The 26,376-nt window shown below is 53.2% G+C and overlaps 12 protein-coding genes across 12 annotated transcripts; 5 read left to right on the top strand and 7 right to left on the bottom strand.

Annotated features, from left to right (window-relative positions):
• Positions 1 to 13: 13 nt before the first annotated feature.
• Positions 14 to 2,381, top strand: AYO20_05312 (hypothetical protein; the record flags this gene model as incomplete). The annotated part of the gene is made up of 4 exons (XM_022643606.1): positions 14 to 489; positions 552 to 579; positions 638 to 1,117; positions 1,179 to 2,381. 4 exons carry the CDS (start codon positions 14 to 16, stop codon positions 2,379 to 2,381), a joined length of 2,187 nt encoding a protein of 728 aa, XP_022500474.1.
• A 150-nt stretch (positions 2,382 to 2,531) lies between these two features.
• AYO20_05313 (hypothetical protein) lies at positions 2,532 to 4,949 on the bottom strand (the record flags this gene model as incomplete). Its single annotated transcript, XM_022643607.1, has 1 exon — positions 2,532 to 4,949. The coding sequence occupies one exon, from the start codon at positions 4,947 to 4,949 to the stop codon at positions 2,532 to 2,534; it is 2,418 nt and encodes an 805-aa protein (XP_022500475.1).
• A 775-nt stretch (positions 4,950 to 5,724) lies between these two features.
• On the bottom strand, positions 5,725 to 8,253 carry AYO20_05314 (hypothetical protein; the record flags this gene model as incomplete). The annotated part of the gene is made up of 1 exon (XM_022643608.1): positions 5,725 to 8,253. One exon carries the CDS (start codon positions 8,251 to 8,253, stop codon positions 5,725 to 5,727), a length of 2,529 nt encoding a protein of 842 aa, XP_022500476.1.
• A 101-nt stretch (positions 8,254 to 8,354) lies between these two features.
• On the top strand, positions 8,355 to 9,177 carry AYO20_05315 (hypothetical protein; the record flags this gene model as incomplete). Its single annotated transcript, XM_022643609.1, has 2 exons — positions 8,355 to 8,808; positions 8,927 to 9,177. 2 exons carry the CDS (start codon positions 8,355 to 8,357, stop codon positions 9,175 to 9,177), a joined length of 705 nt encoding a protein of 234 aa, XP_022500477.1.
• Positions 9,178 to 9,994: 817 nt separating this feature from the next.
• Positions 9,995 to 13,020, bottom strand: AYO20_05316 (hypothetical protein; the record flags this gene model as incomplete). Its single annotated transcript, XM_022643610.1, has 3 exons — positions 9,995 to 11,671; positions 11,755 to 11,924; positions 12,855 to 13,020. 3 exons carry the CDS (start codon positions 13,018 to 13,020, stop codon positions 9,995 to 9,997), a joined length of 2,013 nt encoding a protein of 670 aa, XP_022500478.1.
• A 206-nt stretch (positions 13,021 to 13,226) lies between these two features.
• Positions 13,227 to 14,621, bottom strand: AYO20_05317 (hypothetical protein; the record flags this gene model as incomplete). Its single annotated transcript, XM_022643611.1, has 1 exon — positions 13,227 to 14,621. The coding sequence occupies one exon, from the start codon at positions 14,619 to 14,621 to the stop codon at positions 13,227 to 13,229; it is 1,395 nt and encodes a 464-aa protein (XP_022500479.1).
• A 703-nt stretch (positions 14,622 to 15,324) lies between these two features.
• Positions 15,325 to 16,356, bottom strand: AYO20_05318 (hypothetical protein; the record flags this gene model as incomplete). The annotated part of the gene is made up of 1 exon (XM_022643612.1): positions 15,325 to 16,356. One exon carries the CDS (start codon positions 16,354 to 16,356, stop codon positions 15,325 to 15,327), a length of 1,032 nt encoding a protein of 343 aa, XP_022500480.1.
• Positions 16,357 to 17,602: 1,246 nt separating this feature from the next.
• AYO20_05319 (hypothetical protein) lies at positions 17,603 to 18,589 on the top strand (the record flags this gene model as incomplete). The annotated part of the gene is made up of 1 exon (XM_022643613.1): positions 17,603 to 18,589. One exon carries the CDS (start codon positions 17,603 to 17,605, stop codon positions 18,587 to 18,589), a length of 987 nt encoding a protein of 328 aa, XP_022500481.1.
• A 1,026-nt stretch (positions 18,590 to 19,615) lies between these two features.
• On the bottom strand, positions 19,616 to 19,984 carry AYO20_05320 (hypothetical protein; the record flags this gene model as incomplete). The annotated part of the gene is made up of 1 exon (XM_022643614.1): positions 19,616 to 19,984. The coding sequence occupies one exon, from the start codon at positions 19,982 to 19,984 to the stop codon at positions 19,616 to 19,618; it is 369 nt and encodes a 122-aa protein (XP_022500482.1).
• A 1,568-nt stretch (positions 19,985 to 21,552) lies between these two features.
• AYO20_05321 (hypothetical protein) lies at positions 21,553 to 22,815 on the top strand (the record flags this gene model as incomplete). Its single annotated transcript, XM_022643615.1, has 1 exon — positions 21,553 to 22,815. The coding sequence occupies one exon, from the start codon at positions 21,553 to 21,555 to the stop codon at positions 22,813 to 22,815; it is 1,263 nt and encodes a 420-aa protein (XP_022500483.1).
• Positions 22,816 to 24,098: 1,283 nt separating this feature from the next.
• AYO20_05322 (hypothetical protein) lies at positions 24,099 to 24,734 on the top strand (the record flags this gene model as incomplete). The annotated part of the gene is made up of 1 exon (XM_022643616.1): positions 24,099 to 24,734. One exon carries the CDS (start codon positions 24,099 to 24,101, stop codon positions 24,732 to 24,734), a length of 636 nt encoding a protein of 211 aa, XP_022500484.1.
• A 214-nt stretch (positions 24,735 to 24,948) lies between these two features.
• Positions 24,949 to 26,250, bottom strand: AYO20_05323 (hypothetical protein; the record flags this gene model as incomplete). Its single annotated transcript, XM_022643617.1, has 5 exons — positions 24,949 to 25,006; positions 25,100 to 25,350; positions 25,448 to 25,713; positions 25,766 to 26,041; positions 26,154 to 26,250. The coding sequence occupies 5 exons, from the start codon at positions 26,248 to 26,250 to the stop codon at positions 24,949 to 24,951; spliced, it is 948 nt and encodes a 315-aa protein (XP_022500485.1).
• Between the last annotated feature and the right edge of the window lie 126 nt (positions 26,251 to 26,376).

Raw genomic sequence — 26,376 nt, forward strand, 5'->3', positions numbered from 1 at the left:
GTGAAACTCAACCATGTCGCGCCCCCTGACCGAGGACCCCGCGACAGCGACGGACGCAAACGCAAACGCAAACGCAAACGCAAACGGAAACGCCAAAGGCTTCTCCTGCTTGGTCTGTCGCCAGCGTAAAATCAAGTGCGACCGCCAGTCTCCATGCGCCAACTGCGTCAAGGGAGACACACAATGTAGCTTCGTCCCGCCGACGCGCGGCAAACGGAAGAGGACGAAGCCCGCGCGGGAAGGACTGCACGCCAGACTGAGACGGTACGAAGAGATGCTCAAGGCGTATGGCGCGAAGATCGAACCGTCGCTGGACAGTGACGATGGCTCGGATATGGAGTCATGTGATAGATCAGATGTGGGTATGGTCCACAAAGACAGTGAGGCTCGTGTCGATGTCGACGTCGACGGCTCTGGTGCTCTCCGAGGGCTCGACTTGGCTAGAACAAAGCTGGTCACTAGGGAAGGCAACTCGAGATACTTTGACAGGTTTGAGATCCTGCCGTCCCTTTTCCCTACTGGACAGTGTCTAAGTCCTATCCTATCCACAGCGCCCTCTGGTCCAACTTGGGAGACAAGGTGAGAGTGATGGCAAAGACCAATGTTCGAGCAGCATCTAACACAATCCCCCTGGTAGTTTCATCACCCGGACGAATACGCCCCCGATTGCGTCTTGGACGAGGCCAGCGTGACCGAATGTGCCCTGTTTCTAGGTCCGCTCGACCAAGCAAGCCTTCCTCATCACCCCAACACCTCCAACACCTTCGACCTCGTCGATTACTTCCCCCCTGTCGAGGTCCTGCGCAAGCTGAAGGATATCTACGTGGACCGAATCGATCCGGTCATGAAGTTTCTGCACATCCCGACCTTCTGGGCCTCGTTGACCAATGCACTGCAACATCCACGCGAGACGCCCAACAGCCTGACGGCGGCGATGTTTGGCTTCTGCCTCGCTGCAGTCCGCGCGCTGGACGACGACGAATGCCAGAGTCTGCTGGGTGGACCGCGGCCGGTCATGCTGACGCGATATCGATCGATGGCTCGGCAGGCCTTGATCAATGCTGGACTCCTGCAAACTTCAAGTCTCATGACCTTGCGAGCATTTTCGTTGTTCTTGGTAAAGTTCACGTACTTTTCTGAAGTTTCTGTTCTGAATTGTCCTAATACATCCTGTGTAGGTTGGCGTAAGAATGTGCCTTCGACATGACACTCAGTTCATCTTATCAGGAGTGGCCGTGCGGCTGGCGCTCAAAATGGGTCTCCACCGCGACGGGGAATCGCTGGGCCTGTCGCTCTTCGAGACGGAAATGCGGCGTCGGCTCTGGTGGCACATTGTGCACATCGATTTCCGCGCCGCCGATATGTTGGGTATGAGACCGTCCCTCGATCTGACCATTGGAGACACCAAGATGCCTCTCAATGTCGAGGATGAAGACCTTAGTCCCGACATGATCGACCCACCACCCGAGCGGGATGGCATCACCTCGATTGCCATGTGCCTCGTCCGGTGTGATATCATGAACTCCCTGCGCAGCCTCGCCTCCCCACTGTCGAATGGTGTCCACTGGGACATCCTCACGAGTCCGGACACCACCACGGCCAAGAAGGACGCCGTCATAAACCAGATGCAGGATCTTTGGGAGAGAAAGTATCTCCGATACTGCGACCCGTCGAACCCCTTGCATACCTTTACGTCCGTCATGATCCGGTCTGGAATATGTAAGATGAGGCTCCTCGCCCACAGTCCACGACGACGGTTCGCTGGACGACGGGTCAAAATCCCACAGGCGGAGCGAGACATTGTCTTTGCCAACGCCGCAAAACTGCTGGAATACGCCGTCTTGGTGTATGGCAACCAGGCCCTGCAAAAGTACGCGTGGCGCATCAGCACGAGCTATCTCTGGGACACGATGCTCTGCGTCCTCATCGAGGCGCGACACCGCAAGCCAGGACCCGAGCTCGATCGCCTGTGGCAGCTGATTGGCGTGGTGATTTCGCAGAAATCCGAGGCCTTCAAGGAATCCACGGGCCCAGTGTACCTGGCACTGAGTAAATGGACCCTGGAGGTCTGGGACGACCATGTCGCCACCGCGAGATCAGAGGGTCTCCCGGAGCCAGTGACGCCCGAGTACATTACGGCGATGCGCCAAAGTTTCCGGTCGTCCAGACAGAGTTTTGGTCGGCGGCCGACTGATCAGGACTTTGCCAGCGTGGGAAATTTTCAGGCTGGGAACCAGGGTGGTGGTTATCTGCTCGAGTCTGATACCTTTGACTATAACTTCCCCGATCTCGTTTCATTTGAGATGGACCCAAACGAGTGGACGCAATGGGAGCAGCTGCTTTCGGGACATTTTGGCTTCGGTCAGATGGAGGACTTATAACAGTCCTGCAAAGTCGCCTGGATTGAGAGGGGGTTTCCATGCAAGAAATTGACGCAGCTTCCTTGCCAGGATCCATGTCTGACTGACACAGTCAAAGAAGAATTCAAGTCAATGTGGCCTTCTCCCCCTTGAAGCTAATTGGGCCTGTCTTCACACCAGGAAGATATCCTCCACCTCTCGTCTCATTGGAGGCCACGGAGCTGCAGCGTCCCATTCAAAGACGCCGAGCCAGTGCCAAATCCTGTGAGCCTTGTCATTCGAGCCAACTACCCCAAAGACGGTGCCATGTCGGGGCCCTCGATAGACATAGTAGCCGCTAGACGCGACCACCTTTGCAGCGAGCACGAACCTCGCGTGACGGTATTTGTGCAGCTTAAATTCCTCCCGGGCTCGACGTGACGGACAATCAACTCCCCTGCGGTCGCCACGCGCGAAAGTGTCCTTGAAGGCCTTGACACTCGCGGGGAACCCGCTTGGCGAGGGACCGGATACTTCAAAAGTCGTAAACTTTGCATCGAGACCTTTGTCTGTGATGAGCGCGACGGATGTTCCCGCGCCGTCGTATACCAGATGCAATGGTGATGATAGTAAGGATGTTGCATTCGATGAGGTGGTGGTGGCCAGTCGAGAGACCTCTGGCTGGGCCGGAGCCCAACCGAAACCCTTGCACTGTAGTCTGGGAAGGGAAGAGAACAGGACGCCCGTGTGAATGATGCTGTTGATTTTGGATTTCCAAAACATCTCGGCAGTGTATGCGGGCGTGGTATCGTGCAACAAGCTCATGATGACAGTACTGTCGCCTGGGCGCGAGGCGTGGCGGTACGCCAGCAGGCAGATAGACTCTTCCACCGAGATGTACCCGTCTCGCCGCCGGGCAATATCTCCTCGGGGGTTTTTGTCAAACGGCGAAGGTGGCTGGGCCGGGAGGAGCTGCTGATGGGTGAGGAAGAGGTTGGCGATGGCCATTGACCCCTGTTCGTGGACCTTTGTCAGGCATTCCTTGACCGAGATGATTCTGTTGTATTTGCACAGGAGATGGACGGTGTGACGGGCCCTCATCGACTCGAGCAGCGTCCAAGACCGGACATTCCAATCGCAGACCAGAAGCGTCGAGAGTAGGATCTCCCATGTCTCGATCGAGCCGTCGCTGATATCAATGGACATGATGTCGCGATCCCAGATCAGTGTCATTCGGCTGATGGTGAAGATCTTGTTGATGTTAGCTATAGCCTCCGCACGAAGATCATGATTCTCGGGAATACAAGGCGTGTCCATCCAGTAAGAGTCGCATTCATTTTCGTGGGCCAGCTGGATGAGTCGTGCGTGTAGACAAGCATTCATACCCGTATGAGGTCTCCCTCCCGCACCGTGAGCCCATACGTGTGAGACACTGAGTGTCTTGGAAGACGCTTGACAGTATCGAATGGTGACATTGTCAGAGTCCTTGACTGATACGGCTCTGGCGCCCTCGACGCTGCGATAACTGAATTCGTCCCAGAACATCTTGTCACAACCACCGCTGCACCGGTAATCGTGGGCCGATTGGTCGACTATTGTCATGCCTGTAAACCGTTGGCAATGTTCTGGTCCTTGTCCATTACAGGCCTGTGAAGACGAAAGAACGCATCTTGCTGGCTTGTCGTTGAACATGGCACCAAATCGGCGTCGAAAGTCGCGAAAATCTTGCCCGATGGACGCTCTATCTGACCTCAGCAGCGCAAAGGCCCACTTGCACATATACTGTGGCAGTGCCTCGAGGGAATTCGGAGTCTCCCCGTCATGGCCTGGCAGTGGTTGACGCATGTTCAGCGACTCATTCCGTTCGGCATCGTACCCGGCTCGTAGTTGCATGCCCAGATGATAGTGGAAGTGAAGCATCAGGCTGCGGCACCAGCACGTCCACAGAAAGCTTTTGGCCACCAGCCAGTGCTTGTGATCGGCGGTATCTTTTGTTTTGGCGGACAGGTCGAACGCTGTTGCCGTCAACTCTGCCAGAGTGTCAACGAAGGTCTGCGTCGTGTCTATCATCTCATCGTGAATCTGGACGATGGTCAGCGCCAGACGGATGGAGCTGGTATCGACCCAGTTGGTTACGAGCAACTCGTGCCAGCTGTCCTGGTCAAGCCTCACGCAGCCGGAGTGATGGGCTCTGAAATAGAGCCAAGGCAAAGCAGCCCCATTGAACTGCGCCGATATTGAGGCTGGAAGCTCTGGCGTCCGAGGCAGACGCGATAACAGAGCGCATGTCTGGGTAATGATGGCATCGTCGCTAAGGACTCCTTCAAAGTTGCAGCGAAGAAGCGCGCCCACTGCCTTGTCTAGAAGATGGATATGGTGTTCTGGATCTTGTGCGGCATAGTAGTAGGCCTGAGACCAATCGCGAGCTCGGCGGCTTGCTTGCTCGCTCGTAAAGGATATCAGCAGGTCCTTGTCGGAGTGATAACTGGTGTCACGAGGGAGGAATGTAGGCGGAATGCCCTTTGGGTTGCCTGATTTCCACTTGAGGCCGTCCAGGTATATTGACCTCACTCGGTCCCGGGACACAGTGCAAAGGTCATCTTGAGACATTTCACACCTTGGCTGAAAGGATAGTTAGTAAAGGCTGATAGATGGGGATGGGAACAGACATGAGGATATGGTGTCAATTCCTGTTGAGTAGGGCGCAGGTGCGGACAGTTGCCTGGACACGCAAGACAAGGCACCTCAGACGTTGCACCAAGTACAAAACTCCATCTAGTAAAATGCGGCCGAGGCACCGACTGGGAATAAATGATATTTGGCGATGTTCACGGACACGGCCCTCATAGACATCAAATCGACAGGCGTTATTGGCTCATCGCCGTTAGATGTCGTCGTAACGTATGCCAGAAGAAGAGTGATCGTGTTGTCTTTGTCGCTGGAAACCACCTGAGCCCAAGGTAGAGCAAGCAGGAATCCATCTCTGGCGGGTGGTAGATATATCGGGGTTGTACTTTGCATAGAGAAGGCGGTACGGTGAGAGACACAGAAGTAAAGCGGATAGCCAGCAGGCGACCGTTGGAAACATTCGATGACGATGCCATTTACAAAGTGAGGCGACGCAGAAGACAACGCATGCACAGAAAAGAGGCAACGAGAAAACAAGGACATTTGAATCCTGACAATATTGATAACAATGTACAGTCGATCGACCCAACACTCGGTCTCAGTTTCAACCTGGTTCAATATTGAGTGCATGGATCGGCGTGAAGGCGACATGCTTTTTCCTCCGTCTCCATCTCTACCAAGGAATATCGAGAGAAGCAACATGCAACATGACTGTATATGTTCAAGGCACAGTCCCTTCTCCTCAAACCCGCTCCGATCAGTCCTCATCGTCATCTCCACCCAGGCCGGCATTCTTCCTCATCATAGCAACATCGTCCTCCAGATCTTGAATCTTTCTCGCCAGCTTCTTCTTCAAGATGGCATTCGTTGTCTTCTTGAGCAGCTCTCTCTGCTCCGCAATCTTGTTCTGCATATCCTCAATCCTCTCCATGACTTGACGTTTATTCTCATCACCCTCTTTCTCGGCATCGTCTCGGTCTTCATCGTCATCTCCCGCATCCTCGTCCTCGTCTTCGTCAGAAGAAGCTTCTGCAGCTTCTGCAGAGATGGGGGTGTGCGCGGCCGTCATAGAGGGGGAGGCTGACGTACTAGTCACTGCGAATGATGAGTCGATGCCCGCTTCAGGCGGGTGCAAGGTATTTCGAGCTTGTCCGGCCGTGTCGGTAGAAGGTGCGGCATCCTCGTCAAAGAACATGCGCTCGAGGGCGTCGAGATCATCTTGTCCAACTTCCTCCTGCACAGGAGTTTCGGTGAGCATTGGTGTTTCGACCATGGAACCATGCACACCGGGTGCTATGTCGAAATAATCCTCTGGCTCGGCCTCGGCATCTTCGTCTTCTTCCAGTTCAGTGCTGTATCCTTGTTCATCGAGGCGCGGATCATGGTCCAGAAGTTGATACTTGGAGCTAAGAGCCGCCTTGTCTGCCTCGAGGAGAGCGTGGACTCGCCGCTCAACCGCCTCAATGTCATCCACTCGTGCTCGTTTTGTTCTCGCAAATCTTCTCTTTCGGACCCATTTCATGGGCGCAGTGAGGCCATGGGCGTACTGATAAGTCTTGGGGTCAACGTCTTCGGGAAGAGGATAGTTCCGGGCTTCCTCTTCGTTGTTGCAGCGGCCAAGCACCAAAAGCATCTGGCAGATGTCGATGCTCTTGATCCACCCTTTCTTATCCCATGATTTCATTCCTTCGATAATGCATGGGAGATCAACCAGGGTGGTGGCGTACTTGTGGTCCTTGATCTGGAGGATACCTCTTCTACCCAGCGTATCGAGCATTCTGAGATTGACGTGTGCACCTCTTGCCAGTACCTGACCCGCCGTCCCATCCTCGATCGCTTTGCGCAAGTAATCACAATCCTCGCCAGGTTGCATTCGTAGAACAAAGCCTTCGTGGATGACTGGATCGACCTCACGACCAACCAATGTCTCGCCCTTATCATTCTGATATTCCGTCTCGAGTTCGGAATCATAGCCCACTCCCAATGATCGTTTGGGGATCTTGCCCTTGATTTTGAAGGCCAGGTGCGCTGTCCCCGAGGGTTTGGGTGCAGATGCAGGAGTAGCTTGGGATTTCTTGAACGTGAGTTTTCGAAACGCGGCGGGCTTGGGAGGCGCTGGTGCTGGTCGATTTCCTTCATCATCGTCTTCCCCAGGCCGTGCTTCGCGTTTGCGTTTCTTGGAGGACGAACCCGGGGTTTCGGCGGCAGTATCTGTGTTCTTTTTCTTTTTCTTTAGCTTTGCGGACTCTTCAGGACCAGTTCGAGGCGTGCTCGTGCCTGGGAGTTTGAGCTTGATGGACGGCGTCCTGACTGCGCTCTGGGGCGTTGGGGTCTGCACCGCCGCAGGCTGCCCTGCTCCAGCTTGAGGGATGGCAGGTTTGCTGGGAAACTTGAGTTTCAGGGACGGGCGCTTTGCCTTGTCAGGGGGAGGGAGAGCCGCGTCCGACATCTCGAATTCGTCCTCGTCGTCGGTTTCGTCGCCGCTAAAGTTGCCAGTTATAGAGCCTCCGTCGCAAGAGGGAGAGGGAGGATCATTCTCTGCGTCGGAATTACGGGGCCAAGGAGAATCGTCGATGAAGTGCTGGACTTCAGGCTCAAGTCTGACGGTGACACTCTTGGGTCTGCCCTTTGCGGCGGATGATTTTGGATTGCTCTTTCTGATACCGGAAGATGGATCAGGTTTCAGGATAGATTTGGCTTGACGTGGTTGCCGGTGGGCTGGACTGTGCAGCCGGCTTCGGGGTTCGTCTGCGGAGCACTTCGGTGTCAGGGCGGTTTTGCTCTTGCCATGCTTTGGCGCCTGTTTGGCGATGCTGGGGGGCGCGTCATTGGGCGGGTCCGCCTCGTCAGGCGCCTGTGGTGGTGAAAGGGGCGTGGCGAACAGGTCATCAGCCGCCGCTACGACCACAGAAGAAGCCCCCTGCATGCCTGGGGAGCCTGGGCCCTGTAGCGATGCAGCATCATTGGCGGCAGCCCCAGAATGTGGCATGCCATTATTTGAAGCTAGCGAATTCTCTTCCACACCTCCAACTGCCTCTTCCTTCCTGATAAACGGGTTGTTGTATTGAACAGTATCCCTCAGCGTGGCCGGCCACCGAAGCAGCAACTCAGGCCGGAGCCCAAGTCGCACGTAGGAGGCTGACGGTGAATCAGGCAGTCGGTAGTGTTCCAGCTTTTTGCGCTTCACCCATCGCACCAGCGGGTTGGGAACTGGATTTGGATAGGCACGAAGGGCTGGATCCGCGATTGGCGGTAGATTGGCCTTCTCTCGAGATGACCTGACCATCCTGGTTGTCTGTCTCGTGAAGTTTGGTCGAGCCTCAAAATTTGTTTTCTCTGTTCTATGTTTTGCGCAGAACCAGAACCGCGTCCAGAAAGGCAGTCACAATGACTTCAGCCGACCTTCACACCGCGCTTTTGCGCCCGGCAGTTCTTCAAATTCTTCGTGCCGCTGGCTTCAGCGCCGCGCGACCCGTGGTGATCGATACTGTCACCGATCTCGCAGCTCGCTATCTTCTCTTGTTGGCGTCTTCGACCGCTCAAAACGCGTTCAATACCCACAACACTTTCGTGCCGACTATCCAGGATGTGAGGCTCGCGCTGACCCAGGCTGGAGCGTTGGTGCCGCAGATGAACACCGTGGAGGAGAGCGTGAGGGGCGACGTGGAGATTATGGAAGGGGTGTGGGTTCCATTTGAGGATTTACGAGGAGTCGAGGCGTTCGTGAACTGGGCGCATGGGCCGGTCAATAAGGAGATCAGGAGGATCGCAGGCTTTGGGGACGATGTAAACGTGGAGGAGATTGCGGCAGGATTGGACGAGCAGGAAGATTATGTTTCTGGTAAGTTCATCTCCTTGCTGTGGTTTTCGAGTGACGGAGAGTTTGCTTGCGACAAAATCCCACAGTCAGGTGGTAGTGACAGAAATGTGAAACTGACCTTGTCGTTCGACCTGAACAGCGTTGAAGAAGCGCCACAGCAAGACCGGCGAAGCAGTCCGCTACCAAGGCACCGTTCTCGGCAAGGACACAGAACTACAAGCGGTAACAATCGTGGGCGGACCTGCTGCTTCGATTGCAGAATGGACACAAAAGTCCTTCGCCGCCACTCGAGCTTCCTCCAACCTGCGCCCTGGCCAGGACGAGGGTGCTGCCACCCCAGCGACATCCGGTATCAGCAGTGCACCGCTCACTCCGATTGATTCTGAATGAATGGGAGATGGACAATGGCATTGCCACCCCCATGAAAACGAATCTTTCAGGTGCGGTAAGACAGACTGTCGGAATCTGCTGGCTGGAGCGTCCGCACCGCAAACGGGTGACAGGGCTGAGGGTCGATATTCACTTCACTATCGAGCGTATCGGCAAACGACACGACCGAGAACGATACTTCTCCCCAGAGCAAAGTCTCAATTTAGAATCACAGCATCGAAGTCACCAACTGTCGATATTGCAGCCATTGCGCCCAGGCAGCAAATTCCTTAATGTCAACAAAGCCGTCGACATACGCTGACTCCTGCACCAATCCCCGCGCAGAATCGAAGATCTGCTGCCCACGGAGACAGTAGATTAAACGACCCCAAGCATACTGCGCAGCAAAGGCCAGGGAAGATGCCCAGTCCGAGACGTTGTTACGAGGTACATGAAGAAATTACCTCGTTGGACGGGGAGGAAGATCAGACAAGACCGGTGCCATCACATCGCATGCAGACAGCATAAGTCTTGAAATCAGCCTCGAACAAAGACCCTATTCCCAACAATGAGGATTATGAACTTGACACAAAGCATCCGATTAATGATCAATGATATTACAACTATTACTTCTCCCGCACGCGTCTGCTCCTTCAGAAAAAAGACTTTGACACCGTCCCTACTCCAGCCCACCGATGACAGAACCCGTAGATACGCTCCCACCTGTCCCCCACCCCCTTGATTCCTGGGGGATGGTGTGTGAACGGAGGGGTGGTACTATCGTATACCCCGCTTCATATCCTCGTATGGCTATCCCTCTCGCGCGGAAATCATAAACTCACGCCTCCTCCATCTTCGCCCAGGTCGCCATCCTCTTTGGACGGACGACGACATGGTGTCTCGCCAACGGCAACGGCAACGCAGACGACGATGAAGGAGGACTCACGCCCGCGGCTGCGGCATTGTCGGCAGACTCAGAGGCTGACTGCACGGGACCGAAATGCGTCACAAACGTCGTCAGGACACTTCCATCGCTCTGGGTGCTCATTGCAAACCAGTCTCCCGTGGTGGGGGTTGCCGTGCCGTTGGTTTCCTGGTCGGTCGATGATGAGAATGATGGGGCAGCTATAGGCATCAGACCTGAGGGAGGGCCAGCGGAGTTGAGTGTAGAGTTGCCGCTGTCCACGGTAGGCGACGTCGCTATTGAGGGAGTCGGTGATGTCTCGCTGGTGGTAGCATTAGACGTGGTGCCTAGTTCAGTCTGCTCAGGCGCATTCGTCGTGCTAGAAGCGTCACTGCCTGTCGGAGCCAAGGGCGTGGTCCAGTTCCAGTCCCTCCACAGATACGATGGGGTCAAGGAACACGGTTGACCGCCGCTGCTTGTGGTATTGCTCCAGAACGGTGACGAGGTTATACTCGCTGGTGGAAAACCCGAGGCGCCGCCACTCACTGTTGATGACGTTGTGGTAGCGTTGAATATTCCCGTTGAGGTAGAGTTGTCAGCTGGCGTCCCTGTGCTGGAAGCTGTTCCATTAAGAGTTGGCGAGGAAACAGGCAGGGCAGAAGAGTTTGATGTCCAGGCTGTGGCACCGGCCGACCATGTTGTGGACGAGGATATCGCTGTTATCGGGAGAGTCTCAGAAGCGGCTTGGGATTGCGAACCTGTCGGTGCTGCTGAGTTTGATATGGCCGAGATCAACGACGAGTTGTTGGGTGAAGGAGAAGATGATGTCGTTGGAGTCAATGGTTGACCCGTCGAAACAATGCTGGTCATGTTGCTCCCTATCACGATTGTCATGGTGATCGGTGCAGACTCTGCTGGCCATGTTGAATCACTGACAGAGCCTGTGCTGTTCGCAGATCCTATGGCTTGTCCCGAGCTCGTAACAGATGAGGTATGATTGCGCTTCCCCCGAACAGTGGCTGTTAGAGTGATTTCCTCTGGTGGTGGAGTGATCGGGGAGGGCGTAATCGGCTGTGGAGTGGCTTCTATCGTAAGAGTGATCACAGTGCCTTCGCCAATAGGCGATGCATCCGTCTCAATCGGAGGCGAGGTATATCCCAAAGCTGACAACGAAGTATTTGTCCACAGAGGACCATCAGTGGGTGTCCCAGTGGGCCATACTGAGTTCGAGCCGTTGTAGGGACTGCAACTTGAGCCTGATAGATAGGTACAGGAAAGATTAAAGGGAGGCAAGGCCCAGATCGTAGTAGTCGATCGCAGCGTCGTAGTGGTTGTCGATGAGATATTGGAGCTGCCTGTCGTCGTTGTCCCATTTGCTATAGGGGTGCTGGATGATGGAGCGGGAAGGGTATTTTCACCCGAAGCGAGTGTTATATTACTGGCCGAGGAGTCGGTCGGTGTAGGCACGGTGTTTCCTGTCGTGAAAGTCCCGTTTCCCAATGATGTGCTTGTTGAAGAGCTTGGAAGGCCGCTGGTAGCTGAAATCGCCGTCTCGTTCGAGGAGGGTAAGGACATGGAGAGGGTGCTCAGCTCGGGGCTGATTGTGAAGCTCTGAGAGCTGTTGTCACTGCCAGCAGGAGCACTCGGAGCTATCCCTGGTCCAGAAGAAGGACATATGATGCCACCAGATTCACCGCCACAAGGTCGTTGAGATGCATAGCCTCCTGTGGGCTGAGGTTGAGGCTGTCCTGTTCCAGAGTATTGAGTTCCCCAAGAGGACCAAGTGTTGGTGTCGTTCCCATAAAACCATGGTCCAGTTTCGTTGCTACAACGGCGAACGTGTGGATTATGCACAACTTGATCTCTGTTAGCACTCAGTGTAGAGCCAGGGAGATGTCATGAGAAGCAAACCGGGACGCTGCTCTGCAGATGTCAGCACAAGCCCTGCAAGGCTGATAAAAAGAGTGACTAGAACGCTCCTCATTGTGTACAATATCCTCAAAAATCCAGGCCTCAGGCTGTCTCTAAAAGGAGTCGAGGGTGGTTTAGACAGACAACTTTATATTGCTTGTAGGGCCAAGCTCTTTCAGAATTCTTTGACACGCTGTATGGGACTCCATCGCCGCACTGAGTTCCCGTCCTATCCGCCTCTGCGCATTTCATAACATGATGCTGGGAGATGGCGAAGGTTATCCCTAATCTCGCGTGGAAGTTCTTGTCCGCATGTGGAGCAAATGCATTCCAAAAAGTCCTTTCTTTCTTTCTGTCATATTCATTATAGCGACATGCTTCGCGCTCGAGTTCCGATGCCCCAATACGGAAACAAGAAACTCACATTTTAAGGGGGCCGAACGGTAGCGGGAGCGGCTGCATTATACCGCAGGGAGCTGTTGATGATATCAGTTGAAATCCCGTCGATAGCGTAGTTGGAGATTGAAATTGGACCATCGCAGTAGGCAGCGTTGCAGTTTTGCCCCTCAGTGACATTGAACTGAGCGTCGAAGAACGGAATTGGAGGTATAACCACATCACATGTGGAGATCGTTGTTTTTGATATCGGAGAAGTGCATGGGTATGCTGGAGGCGGATAACCTGCAGCGGCTCCTGGCATCACCAAGATGTTGTGCACTTTCCTCCCTTAGCTGCAGCGGAATGAAAGAGGCGAAGGGAACAGTGAACGTCCGGAGCATTTTGTCTGCCTCAAATGCTGGCTTGGAGGATCAACGAGGGATGAAGGATGCTTGACTGGGAAGATACAACCCAGTAACAATAGTAAGCAAGCAGCTATGCATACCACAGAGACAGCCAGCTTCGAACGGGCTTGACGGAAACCATCTTTCCAGATCCAAGTTCGTGCCACCAGCAGTGAAGGCTGTCACTGCAGGGACGCGGCCTATGCGGCCACCCACCTGCGAGATTGACACATCATGAGTCCGGCGGTACGACGTTCCGTCTTCCATAATGTATTGCAGTACACATGATAAATCGTGACGGGCTGGCGAGTGATTAAATTGAACAACGGCTCAGATGCTGAAAGACGATGCTGGAAGATTGGCGCTCCGAAAGGGAATGAGTTCTCTAAATTTCAAACATCTCAGCGGCGGGTGCCCCTGCAATGGCATCAATATGCGAGAGAGAGAGAGGGTCAAGTGCTCAACTGTCCCCCTCAGCTCTCATGGTCACAGGCTGGAGACATTGCAACCACGCTTCCAGGCACGGAAGCTTGTGATGGAAGTATCGACAAGGTGTGAGACTGCCACAAGATATCATGCAGAGCACTCTCTATCGCGTCAACGATGAGATTTCCCAATTGTCTTGTCGAAGTGTGAGTATGATCCGTCGTGGGTTGCTTCGCACGCTCATAACAATGCAGTGCAAATGCATAACGTTTATTCTGAAGGAACCATTGCGAAAGCGCCATTGTCGACGGATATTGATGCTGCAGGTTAGGACGGGACGAAGGCTTGTCGGTAAATTTGTTTGAGTAGACTCCAGCCATGACTTGGATCCTCAGCATCGCATTGTTGGCTTGAGCCTCCAGCATTGAATCTAGCTGAGGGTCCTGGTCTCGCTGACGGCAATTCTGTAGGCGTACAAGGCACAGTTCCAGCCCTGCAAGACTAGCAAGAGCCGAGTCATAACCGTATTGTTGCTTCCACCGCTCGTGAATATCAGTAAGCAACTTCTCGCCATCTTCGCCTCGACCCGTGCGCGAATAGAACTGGGAACGGCCCATCTGGTGGGCTAATGTCTGATATGCATCATGTCCAAATGTTTTCGCCAGTGCATCGATAATGCATCTGAACACAAGTTCAGTAGCGTGATTCGTCAACGAAACATTGAATTCAGACTTGAGCAGGATTGTCAATGGGTGCTTCGTGCCTAAGATTGTAGATGCGAGGTCAGCCACATGCAACCTGATCCGAGTATGGAGAACCGAGGCATGGCCCATGTTGATCCCGTACGCAAGTTCAACTAGAGTGAACAGCAGTTCGGGGTGAGGATTTCGAAATATCCGTGGAATAGCATCCAACGTATGCCTGAGAACCGCAAACGCAGCGTCTGTTTTTCGTACCTCCAACAGGTCGGTGACAATGTAGAAAGCCTCTCTGAAGATTTCAATTTCTTCATTGGTGTCGAAGACTGTCGAATCACACTGGACCAGCGAGGACCATGACGAGGTGTATTGCCCCATCATCCAATTGAAAGATTCGCTTAAAACGTGCTCGATCTTCAGATCGTCACTCGGAGGCTTGAGAGCCCTGATCGATCCTCCTGCTCTCCACCGAGACATCAACGCGATTTTAGGATCCCGCACGCGCACATTTTGCCGTGCTGGTCGCATTCGCAATACCTTCCCTGCCTTATCTTCCTCTTCGTCTTGTTGTGGCTTCCTTTGAGGACGAATGGTCAGTGCCTTTCGGGCCGATGAGAGATTCGGACGGAGGATAACATCGGCCGAACGCTTTCGGTGATGGATGCCTGCGGCAGCATGGCACTTGATTCTGTTCTGGTTGTACCCAGAGGTATCTTGGACATCGATGAAAATGAAATTTGTCATAATCAAATGTCACCCAACAAGAATCATCTCAGAATATCGCATTCAGGCTGGAAAACAGCGTTTGTATTTTCAGGTGCGTTGAAGCGCGCACATCACTAATGATTAATTCTGTCAAGATAGCAGTGAGCCGCGAGGAGATGGGGTAGGATGTACTGAGAGAGCGAAGAAGTGAAGTGAAGTGGACGAGGTCACAACTCGATGGAAGTACCCGCTCCCTTGGCTCTCGTAATAGTGCCCGCCCACGACGGATCTGAATACAATGCCGAATACGAACTCAAGAGAGAGGTGGGCCAAAGCCACCATGGCGGTATTGTATATGAAACCTGTGCATCTTGAAAAGGCGTCAGTGGGCGTCGTGGATCAGGAATATGGAGAAAAATGTTGACCAAAGACACTTCGGCCGTATAGGTGGATGGTCCAAAACAAACAAGTATCACAAAAAAAGAAAAAAAAAAAAAAAAATACGGCGTACTGGAGCACAGACCGTAAAGAACAAACAGACAGACATATTGTTTTGGAAAAGGTATGAGAATGGATTCCAACCTGATGGCTAACGCATACAAAGCTCGTCTCCCTTTCCTGCTCAATATTCAAGCGACCAGTACCCTCTTCATCCTCGCAAACTCCTCGGCGCCACCCGCCAGCTGCCACGTTCGTGAATAGCATTCAATCTTCGACCAATTCCGCCGCCTCATACTAAAGCTCAGGTAAGTGGGATTGGCAAGGGGCCAGCCAGCGTTGCCTTGGTCAAGTCATTGATATTGGTCGCGGTGTTTTGGTTCGTAAGTGCCGCGAACGCAAGCCCAAACATTCCTGGCTGCACATCTGCGTGCAGTTCATCACCCTGCTGGGTGACGGCAGTGTATGCAGGGACGTTGTTTTGGTTGACCCAAGCCATGTACAGTGGTCCCGAGTTCCACCCTTGAGGGAGCATGGTTGGTTGGCCGACCTTGAAGATCAATTTTCCGGGGGCACTAGGGTTTGCAAATGACGGGCCACCATAGCCGACAATTCCCAAATCAGGGAAGACGGGGAGAGAAGTGATGGACGAAGGCAAGTTGTGGCATGAGTTTCCGACGATGAAGTCGAGGGCCAAGTTGTAGGCCCAAATGGCACTGATCGGCGTCTCGAAGGTGGTGGGATTCGGGATCTCGTTTGCGGTCATGCGGAAAAAGGCGTCGTGACGGGACTCCACAGGAAGAATCGAGGCGACAGTGGCCTCCAAGCCAGGATCAGTCGTGGAAAGACCATCTGCAAGGGCAATCAGAGCGCCAATGCCAACTGTGGTGATGATGTTCCCCAAAGCCAGGAAGCTGGTCTCATCCGTGGTGGGGAAGTTGTACTCGCATGGAGCGACGTCCTGAGCACCATTTGCTTGCAGCAACCCCACGATGGACGCAACGTGAACCTCCTCTTGAGCAGCAATGTGTGATACCACGACCATGTTGCTCACACCGTTCGTCTGTCCTCCGGTTCCCCATTGTGTAAAGTTCATTAGTCCCTCCTGAAAGAAAGCCGACTCCAGATTCTCCAGGAAGTTAGCGAGCTGGAAAGCAGACAACCCAGATTGGGAGACATGCGGGCTGCCAGGTTGATTCGGGAGGCCACCACCTGCTTGTTGAGCGATATTACCAGGTAAATTGGTGCCAGTGACCATTGGCGCTGGTGCTGCAAGAACAGAATTTGCGAAGAAAGAAAGAGCGACAGGAATGAAAAGGGACGACATGGCTGCCATTGTGCAGGAAAGAAAAATTACTCAAAACCCGCAGGGAAGAATTGAAGATGCAGCGCAGAGGGTGAGAAAGTGAGGGATCAGGAGGGATCAGCCATGTGTTATACGGCCACCGTCGTGAGCGGAGGGAGGCTGTTCGTGAGGCAATCTGCTGGGCCGTAAGCACTACCAAAAGCGGGCAACATTGACCCCGGCTGAGGATCATCCTCAGCCACATGGACTGATAACCTTTCGCTAACTCTAAAGGCCTTCATCGCAAACTGGTATAGGCAAACGCGCAACATGGCTCATCTCTTTCCTCCAGGATCATCAGTTGTGTCCTTCAATCCTTCGTGTCTCTTCCAGTCCTTGGGGGTGGAACGAGGCCAATCCATATAGAGCCATGGCAGGAAGACGATGACCAAGAAGGGAAATTCAGGTACGATCAAGCGCCGCAGGGGCCGTTGGAAGAGTTTAATTCAGCTCGGGGGCTGCAGGCGTGTAAGCGATTGACGGAGAGGCTTTCTCTCAGACAAGCTTCGGTAAGCACTTGCATAGGAAAGCTTCAGCTTAAGAGCCCGAAGAGAAAGGGTCCAGTGTCAGTCAGCAACTCCAATTTTAGAGCAGCCAACATGTGAAGGGCGAAAGGGGGGCGAAAATCTAGCGGCTCCAGGTATAACGAGGGAGTTAGGATGGAAATTTGACTAGATCCAACCGGCGAATTGTTGCGCAGGAGATGTGACTGACGCCACGCTGTAGCAAAGTGTGCAAACATGCTAAGCTCGATGACTAAGTGAGATTTGTCCGCCCAATCAGGTCACCGGAGTGTAATCGGCTTGTCTGACAGAATAATCTCGTAGCATTCCTCGGATTTCCGTGATTTCCCAACCACTGTCCGTCGTCAGACGTATTTCCCTATTTTGCTCTATGACGCGCTCAATTTTTGGAGCTTTGCGGACGCGAAGAGGAGAAATTCTAGACCTTGTCACAGTGGTCTCGTACGTTAGCACCACCCTCTCTGGTATAACCCGGTACGATGAGCACATTCAGCATATGCTCTCAATGCCTTCGAGCGTTGAGACAGAGTGTCAGAGCAGAATCAAATGTCCGCTGCACTCCTTCATTGAGTTCCTGCTCCAACAATAAAGTGAACCAGTCCTTTTCCCCTACTTCACGAGTTCAGAGCTCCTCTCCTCCCCCGCGACGTTATCTGTCGTCCACTTCCTCGAGATGGCGGCAAGAGACTGCTCGAAGCGGAACTGAGGCCTCAATGCATCAATCGCTGCCACCCACCACAGCCCCTACCGTCACGTCCAATGTGACGGCATCGTTCCCTAGCAACGAACCCCAATCCAAATCCGAGTCGGAACCACCACCAGAACCAAAAGACAAATCATCTGCACAACCCACCCTCCCCGGCGCCGGTGTAAGCGTGTCACAGATGCAGCGCCAAATCCAATCGCACCTCAGCAACCCTCCGAGCAGGTTCAGTCTTCCTACCCGCCTTGCCGAATCACTCAGGAAAAACCTGCCGGCCGCGACAAGAACCTACACTATCTATGGCCAAACCGAAGCGATATTCAAATTCTGTGCGGCACCCGCCGACTACACCATTCCACAGGAGCAACGAATGAATATATACACGGGAAAGGGACCGCCAAAGGCCACGGCACAAGAGGGGGCCGAACTGGGACAACCTCTACCCGAAAACAAGGACTCATGGTGGTTCAGTACTCTTGATTTGCCGCCTACCTTCTCGACCTGGTCGCAAGTAACGTTTCTGCACATGTATGTTGTCGTGACAAATCTGCGGGCGATGCTTGAATCCGAAACCGAGTATCAGGATTATCACCGCTACCTGATCGAGCATTTTTCAAGAGTGGCAGAGGACAAGATGATACTGTTGCACAATCTTGCTGCTCAGGGTATCCGAAGTCGGTACCTCAAGGACCTGTTTTTGCAGTATCGGGGGATACTGGCATCCTACGATGAAGGTCTCATCAAGGGAGACGCGGTTCTCGCAAGCGCAGTATGGAGAAATCTATATCGTGCAGATGAACAAGTGGATTGGGAGAAGGTGTCTCTCATCGTCGCGTATCTGCGAAGAGCGGTCGGAACAGTTGGGCAATTGACGTGGGAGGAGTTACTCCGGACTGTGAACAGCCAGACGGCGCCTTGGGCCTTTGATCAGTCCGAACAGAAGCACCTCCAACAGCTAGTGGCTGCGAGGAGCAAGGGCATGAACGAGACTCCTTGAAGATTTAGCTGTACTATTGCCCAGCAGGATTGTCTGTCCATTTTGCTTATGAGCGTCAGATTCTTTTGCATTCTGTCATATGTTCCTTTATTATGAAGGGATTTGACCACTCCCTGAAGAAGATAGACTCTCGTATCCGCCCGCGAGATTCACGACAGATTCATCCTATGTACAATACATTACATTACAACACACCTCTCTACCCAGGCACCCACCAGGTACCTCCTAGTCAAATTTTGGGACGCGACCCACGAGCTCTGAAGTATCTAGTACCTCAGACGTACGTGCCCAAGGTCCCCAGGTACGACGATCTCATTACAGATAGCCTCGTTCATGAATTGTTCAATGGTAAATTAATCTATCCTGGTAGATAAGGGCGCCGACATAAAAAAAAATTGTTTATGTCTTTTCGAGTGACGAAATTTGTATCGAGATATTAAGATAACAAGATACCAAGATATCAAGATAGATAGACAGACAGACAGATATGCTTAGCGACCTATCCAGCACCCTAGGTACCTATAAAACGAGACGTAGAAGACAAGATGCAAAATACAAGATAGAAAACCCTGAATCCAATGGGCGGAGAGACAGTGAGTGAGTTAGAACCGAGTCCCAGTACAGATAGGATGTTCATGCGCCCTACCCTGCCATCCCATGCTATGCGATACCATACCAAAGAATCAATCTCGCTCAGCTCAGACCAGACCAGACCAGACCAATCTTTCTGCTTCGTACCTAGTGATAATAGTGAACGTGTTTGATATCTCTCTCACCCTCTCCCTCTCGCCATCTGTCAGGTACACACACTCATATCACACTCGAACTCGCGGCCCAAAATCCCCCCCGCCCTCTCTAACCAATTGCTACCACCACCTCTCGAAAGGAATCTCGCCAAAGAAAAGGGGGGGTAACACAACGGGTGAAATGTAATGTACCTCGCCAAAAAGGTTCGAACCGCAAAGTCCGCTCCGCGCGCGCGAGGGAGGAGCCCACCCAGACTTTTGGGACCACAGCCCTCTCACCTCACTTCGCTTCACTGCGAGGTCCGAGATAATAGCAGATGCAGAGGCTGTTGAACAGCAAGACCTTGTAGCCCGGTTCGCATGGCTGGACAAGCCCGGTGCACGGGTACGGCGTGGGGTTGGCGGGAGGGAGAGTCGTCTCCTGAGAGCGGACGGCGGGGGGAATGACCTCTGTGTCTTCATCACGGCGTTGGAACCTCAGGTCCGCGGCCGCAGTGAATGCCGTCTCCGTGCTGGAAGTAGCGGTGTTGTCGTCGGTAGCGGTGGCAGCCAGAGTTGTGTCATATGGATACACAGCCGCGGGGGCCCTCACCGCCGGGTCACCCTCCTCGTTGGGTTCAACAGCTGGGCGGATGAATCTGTTGGCCATGTTATACATTGGTCACTTGCAGGAAGAATCATAGCAGGAAGAGAGCATACCCTGGCCAAAAACAACCCTCTTCATCTGATCGGCATTCGCCACTGCTGCTGTAGATGCGTTCACTCCTCACATGGGTCCACATGTAATCGAAGGTGGGGAGCGCAGTGACAAGTATCTTGCTGCCTAACAAGAGACTCAGGGTCCAGAGAGCGCAAGCTTCGAAGGTGCGCATCGTGATAGTGAATAGCGATGATCAAGTGATGTTCAATAGCCTCCGCTGGAAGAATAGGAAGATCAGAAGGTCGTTCGAGAAGGTGCTGGGAGGTATATGAAGAACTTCGCTCCTTCGGAGCCGCACCTGGCAAGCCGTGTAGCGCAGGAATTTCCTTGAAATTCAAAGCGGAGGACCGTCTTTATAGCTTGACAGCTCTTGTGCACCCATTCGTAGGGAAGGAATAGTCCAACAGCGCCACACCGTGTTGTTGGAGGCACAACAAGATTCGTCCAAGGGTTGCAATATTCAAATACCCAGCAGAACAATGCCACCTTGCTCTTGACACTGAGAACGTTCGTGACGGGACCACCATCTCTTGGGGCAACACAATATGACGAGTCCTCGATAAAGAGCCTGGAAGTAGTCAGATGTCTCCCATCGGCTGCGCAGCCTGTGAGACAGCTCGCATAAGGGTGATGGCAGTAAGATCTCGCAGCAGAAGTCGTTGGTTGGACCAGGACTTGAAGCCTCCTGCTTCCTCTGTGCCGATTTGCTTGTTGTAGTTGCAGCTCCAGGGAAAGCCACTCCTTATCAAGCAAGAAGACGGACGAGGCGGCTGCTGTCTCAATGACCTGGGAACATGCATAATTCGATCGGCATTCCCCACAGCTGGTGTTGGCTGGCAGAAGGTACTTACATAGGTACATTGCCGAACCCTTGGATCGGTTCAAAATGTGGCTGATAAGGTCAATCCCACGAGGTTGACATGAATCCTCGTTAGACACCTGTCTTCAGTGGCATGTTTGAACCCTGACAGACTTCATGTCTCCTGTTAAGGATCCTGGTGATGGAAACAAGGACTCCCTTGCCGATTGGGAGATGAATTTGACTGGGTAAAGAGACTTGGACTCTCATTTCTTTGGGGATTGGCCTCGCCATGAATCAACAAGGATTCTCCGATTCGAGTATGATGTGGCACACCGAAACCCTTCCTGCTGTGTATAGAGGTGAGAAGTAGTCGACCCTCGAGCAAGCAAAGCGACAACAAGGCACAAGGATCGATACGGAGGAACAAAAGATCCAATTGCGCAGTTTGCAACTCCGGTGGAGAATGCGGCCAAACACGCTGTTCGCGAGATTGACATGTTGGCCGCATGTGCATATCAATCAACCCTCCAATTCCACACTTGTCCCTCCAAATTGTCCGGCCACGTTGCTCAAGCGCAAACCTAGTCCTGGTTCATTCTCCGAGTTCCTTCAGACTATTCACACTATGACGCCGAGTTCATAGAATTGTGCTGTTGCGCCTTGAAACGCCTGACAAACCCGTCCTTCTGCCCCTGCGAGGGCGAAGCCGCCCACCATGCTCCTCCTCCGTCTCATCTCCCGTCTCCTCCCTCTCTTTGCCCTCATCACATGTTCGCTCGCGGCCGAAGACCTCTACAAAATCCTTGGGTTGGACAGATCTTGCTCAGAACGTGACCTCAAAACAGCTTATCGAAAACTTTCCAAGAAGTATCATCCAGACAAGGCCACGGGAGACGAGAAGAAGTTTCTGGAGGTGGCAGAAGCATATGAAGCCCTATCCGATCCTACGACCCGCAAGATATACGATCAGTACGGTCATGAAGGGCTAGAGAACCACAAGCGAGGAGGGGGTGGAGGTGGTCACCCTCACGACCCTTTCGACCTTTTCTCCAGATTTTTCGGTGGCGGAGGCCATTTTGGTCGTGGAGGTGGCAGTGGCGTGCGGCGAGGGCCTGATCTAGAAGTCCGATTGCACGTACCGTTGCGAGACTTCTACACCGGTGGAGAAACGGAGTTTACAATCGAAAAGCAACAAATCTGTGATGAGTGTGAAGGGTCAGGTTCTGCGGACGGCCAAGTCGAGACATGTCATAAATGTAGCGGTCGAGGTATTGTCATCCAGAAGCACATGCTCGCACCGGGAATATATCAACAAGTGCAGATGGGATGCGACCAGTGCGGGGGACAGGGCAAGAGCATCAAACACAAATGCAAGGTTTGCGGAGGAAACAAGGTCGTCAGAGGTCCCACGACCTTGACTGCTGTGATCGAGAAGGGAATGCCCAAGGGTCACAGACTTGTCTTCGAAAGTGAAGCCGATGAACATCCCGACCACATCGCGGGCAACCTCTACGCCTACATAATGGAGACAGAGCCAGGCATCCACGAGAACGAGGCGGAGCGCACTGACGGAGTGTTCTTCCGGCGGAAGGACAACGACCTATATTGGAAAGAGGTTCTCTCACTCCGAGAGGCGTGGATGGGCGAGTGGACTCGCAACATTACGCACTTGGACGGGCACGTTGTCCCGCTGTCCCGCAAGCGCGGCGAAGTCGTTCAACCCGGCCAGACCGACACGATCAAGGGCGAAGGCATGCCCATTTATCGAGAGGGACACGTTCACGAACACGATCATGATGCCCCCGATTTTGGAAATCTGTATGTGCAGTATGTGGTGGTGCTGCCGGATCAGATGGAGACAGGGATGGAAAAGGAGTTTTGGGCCGTGTGGGAGAAATGGAGGAAGAAGAAAGGCGTGGATTTGTTGAAGGACAGCGGAAGGCCAGAGCCAAGTGTATTTGTAAAAGATGAGCTTTAGATCATTTGCTTGGTTGGAACCTTAGATGGTATGCAATACGATAGATTGACGGACTGGGCTTGTCCTCTGCTGGATTCTGTAAGGGACGTCGAGTCGACTGGTCCGCTATTCGCTGACCACTACACGACAAGTATTCTCCCTCGCTCGCTAGAGTGATATAATACCTCCCATCTTTGCCTGTCTGCTTGGGACATACAAGTGGTTTCTCGGCTACTTGACCACCTACATGTATTTACCTAGTAGTATCTCAATATTTTAGGGGTGCAAGGCTGCCAAGGGGCTAGCTAGACAGAGTGATTCCCAGCCAAGCTTTACCCGTCTCCTACGCCTAGTGGAGTAAGACCAAGATCACGCAACGGGCCGCAGTTGGGCGGCGTTAGGCCACTTGGCCACAACCGTGGCACGAGTGGTTTCATTACTCAATCAGACATTCGCATTATTGTGATTGCACACTTCAGTGCCACGAAGCCTTCGAGTGCTCGGTAGGTAAGATCGTCCCCAGCCCCTGACGTCTGACGTGTGAATAAGTAATCGACAACGGTAGGAGAGTGGCTTGGGGGGCCTGAGACCATGGTTCCATGTTTGAACGCGGGGTAGTCAAGCCTGAGGTGCCCATTGTTGTGGAAGGGTTGCTGGTGCTGGCTGCAGCTAAACAGTCGCTGGGTAGTGCCCCATGACCATCTACATAACCATTCCCCAGTACCGAGTAGTCGAGCTGAGAGACCCTGCGCCGGAGAGACCGGGGCCAGGTGGCACAATGGCTTTCAGGTCGCTCGACCACGCAAAGCTCATCTGAGGATGGTTCTGACCTTGACTTGGTCCAACTACTCTCTCTTTGATTACTGAAATACCATCAAGACGAGTTGCTATGGTGTTCAGTCCCCGCATACCGATCTTACCAAAGTCAACCTTTTCGGCGTGGTCCTCCAAAGTTCAAGGAGTCTTGGTCAGAATGTGGAGGGCGGGGATAGCGCAAGGTCTACCTCTCTACCACAGCACGATCCTTGACACACGGTCTCTGCTAACGCTTGCGCGCGGCAGATGATCTCCAGGAAGAGCAAGACCCGACAGTGGCCGGGGTAAAGCCACTTCCATTCCAAATCGACGCCCAGGATGAAAAGACCGATCGAGGAGAATCTGAAACTTATCTACACTTTCCCCGCCCCCAACGCAAGGAAAATCCATCCAGGCTCACCCGTTCAACGTCCAGTTCGCTCAAGGCCCAGCTCACAAAGCACCCGTCTCAATGCGCGCGGTCACATGGGATGAGAACCCGGCCCAAGATGACGCAGAGAGCCATAGAGGAGCAGGACGGTGCTTATGTCGTGGTCGGCATCCAGGATAACCCGACAGGATTGAAGCGTGAGGTGCTGGTACAGTTGTCAAAGGGCGACAAGCCCGTCGATCTCTTTGAAGGGATCCGAAAGACGGCCTGGAAACTGCGCCCTCTGCACCACCGACTCCTCTCGCTGAAACATGTGGGAGGGTTTGGAATTTACGAATGCCATCCCGCAGACGACTACCACACTCCCGTAGAAGTCGACCGGCAGACCGAGGCGGCGCTGGCTGAACTGTACACCGCGTACCGACACGACTGGCACGACAAGGACAACATGTGGCGAGGCTGGATCCACCACTACTTCAACGAGGGAGACCGGTTCCCGGACAGGGGTAGATATGCGCTCCAGCTGGTCCTGTCGTGGTCGATTCGGAAGATCCTCATCTGGAGCGCAACGCCGCTGGTGCTCAGTCTGGTCATTGGTTTCTGGTACATGTACAAGCCGCGAGATCCGGGGTCTGACCCGGTCGCCATCACCCAGACAGCGTGGACCATTTCTTCATACATTGTCACGACTGCGGGAGGTGAGTTTATCCTCAGACCATCGACGTCTTTCCTCGGGGCTTTGTCTACCTTGTAAAGGAAATATACTTACAAGCGCATCAAGTGGCGATTGCGATTTTGGCGGCCATCACCAGCATCAGAGACGTCTGAGTGGGGTAAACAGCATTTCTTGCATGAGAAGACCTGTCTCGGTATGTAGAGACTCGAAGCATTTCCTCCCGATATTTGAGACTAAAATACTTATTGCCGATACACCGAAACTCGACCAGGAGCGAACTGACAAAAGTTGTTCAGAAATTGCTGCCTGCATTGGTGCCAGCAACAAAAACAACCAGAATGGTGGCATATCTTGAACCAGTCACAGTCAGCCATGAACAGCATTGACCAACGTGGACGATAGGTTTTGTTTTTCGAGTGCAGTAATGGAAAGATGCCACGTACGTCGCTCCAGCCATGAAGATCTCAATGGATCTTGCCTTGATAATGACGGAGACTATCGCTATGAACAAACTGGCCGCAACACCGACAACCACGATCCGCGCCGTCATGTTCTTCTGTGCGCTGCAAATCACCATGGGGATGAGCAGGACAAGGATCAGGAGGACGGCAATGAGGAATCGAGTCGCCCGTGTCAACGCCGAGCTGGTACAGATGTACACGTTGGGATCCCTCGAGACGTTGTGGAATGGAAGCTAAGACGGGACCAATGTCCTTGTAGGTAAGCAAATGAGCGAGTCAGAAGGTTTATGGTCTCTACACAAGCCGCTTTGGTCCTCGATGGGGGCTCACCTCTCTAAAATCTTTCCAATAGTGCATGAGTCGGTCCGCTAGCCAGGACTCGACTCGGGCAACAGCGTCGTCTGGCAACGGTGCAATGCTCACCAAGTCCCTGGGCCGGAGAAGGTATGCTGTCTCGTCCCTGGCTAGGCAAGCGTTGCCCTCGACCCAATGGTTCAGGCTCGAAATGTCCCGGGTTTTGGCAGGGTCGAGGGACAGGATCTGTCGACTCCTCTCGATCATCGAATCTAAACCATACACTCCCTTTTCAGCAAAGCCTCCCATCCGAAAGGAACAAGACAAAGAGCCAAGTACGGACGATAAAAAAACAAGGTGTGGACTTGCCATAATCCACCAAAGCGGTATCGATGCGTGACAAGATGGCCTCTCGCTCCACGTTCTTGTCCCGCCTGCAGCTCGCGAGAAAGAGCGGGTTGGTTTCCTGGTGGTCGACCATCTCAAGCTGCTTCTCGAGCGTAGCCAACTTGTCCTGCTTCAGGAGGAGGAGACGAGCCCGCAGGGTCGAGAAGCGACGATAGATGTGGAAGGCGTTGTGTGTGGCGACCAAGGTAGAGAACCGCGGATAACCCAGAGGGTAGTCCTCGACTTGAAGACAGGGAGATTCTATCAGCACTCTATACACATCACCCCCATCTCATTCACAATGAACGGGTCGTTGTTGAAAGAGGCGCCTTGGAGGCAGCAGTGGATTACTTACTTTGTCGATCGGGCAAGTCTTCAGCCTTGGTATTGTGTCTCAGAGACAGAGACAACCTTTGCAGCCAGCCTGTCAAGATGCTCCCCATCCCATTCATCTTGTCTTTGATCACTTCCTTTTCTTTTCAGCTGTAATACTGGCGAATGTGACCCCTCTCTTGATCGGAAGCCTAGCTTAGCCGTTCGTTCTGACGCTCTTTTTTTTTCTCTCCCTCTTCTTCTCA

The sequence above is a fragment of the Fonsecaea nubica genome, assembly GCF_001646965.1.
Source record: "Fonsecaea nubica strain CBS 269.64 chromosome Unknown Scaff30, whole genome shotgun sequence".
In the NCBI taxonomy this organism is placed as follows: domain Eukaryota; kingdom Fungi; phylum Ascomycota; class Eurotiomycetes; order Chaetothyriales; family Herpotrichiellaceae; genus Fonsecaea; species Fonsecaea nubica.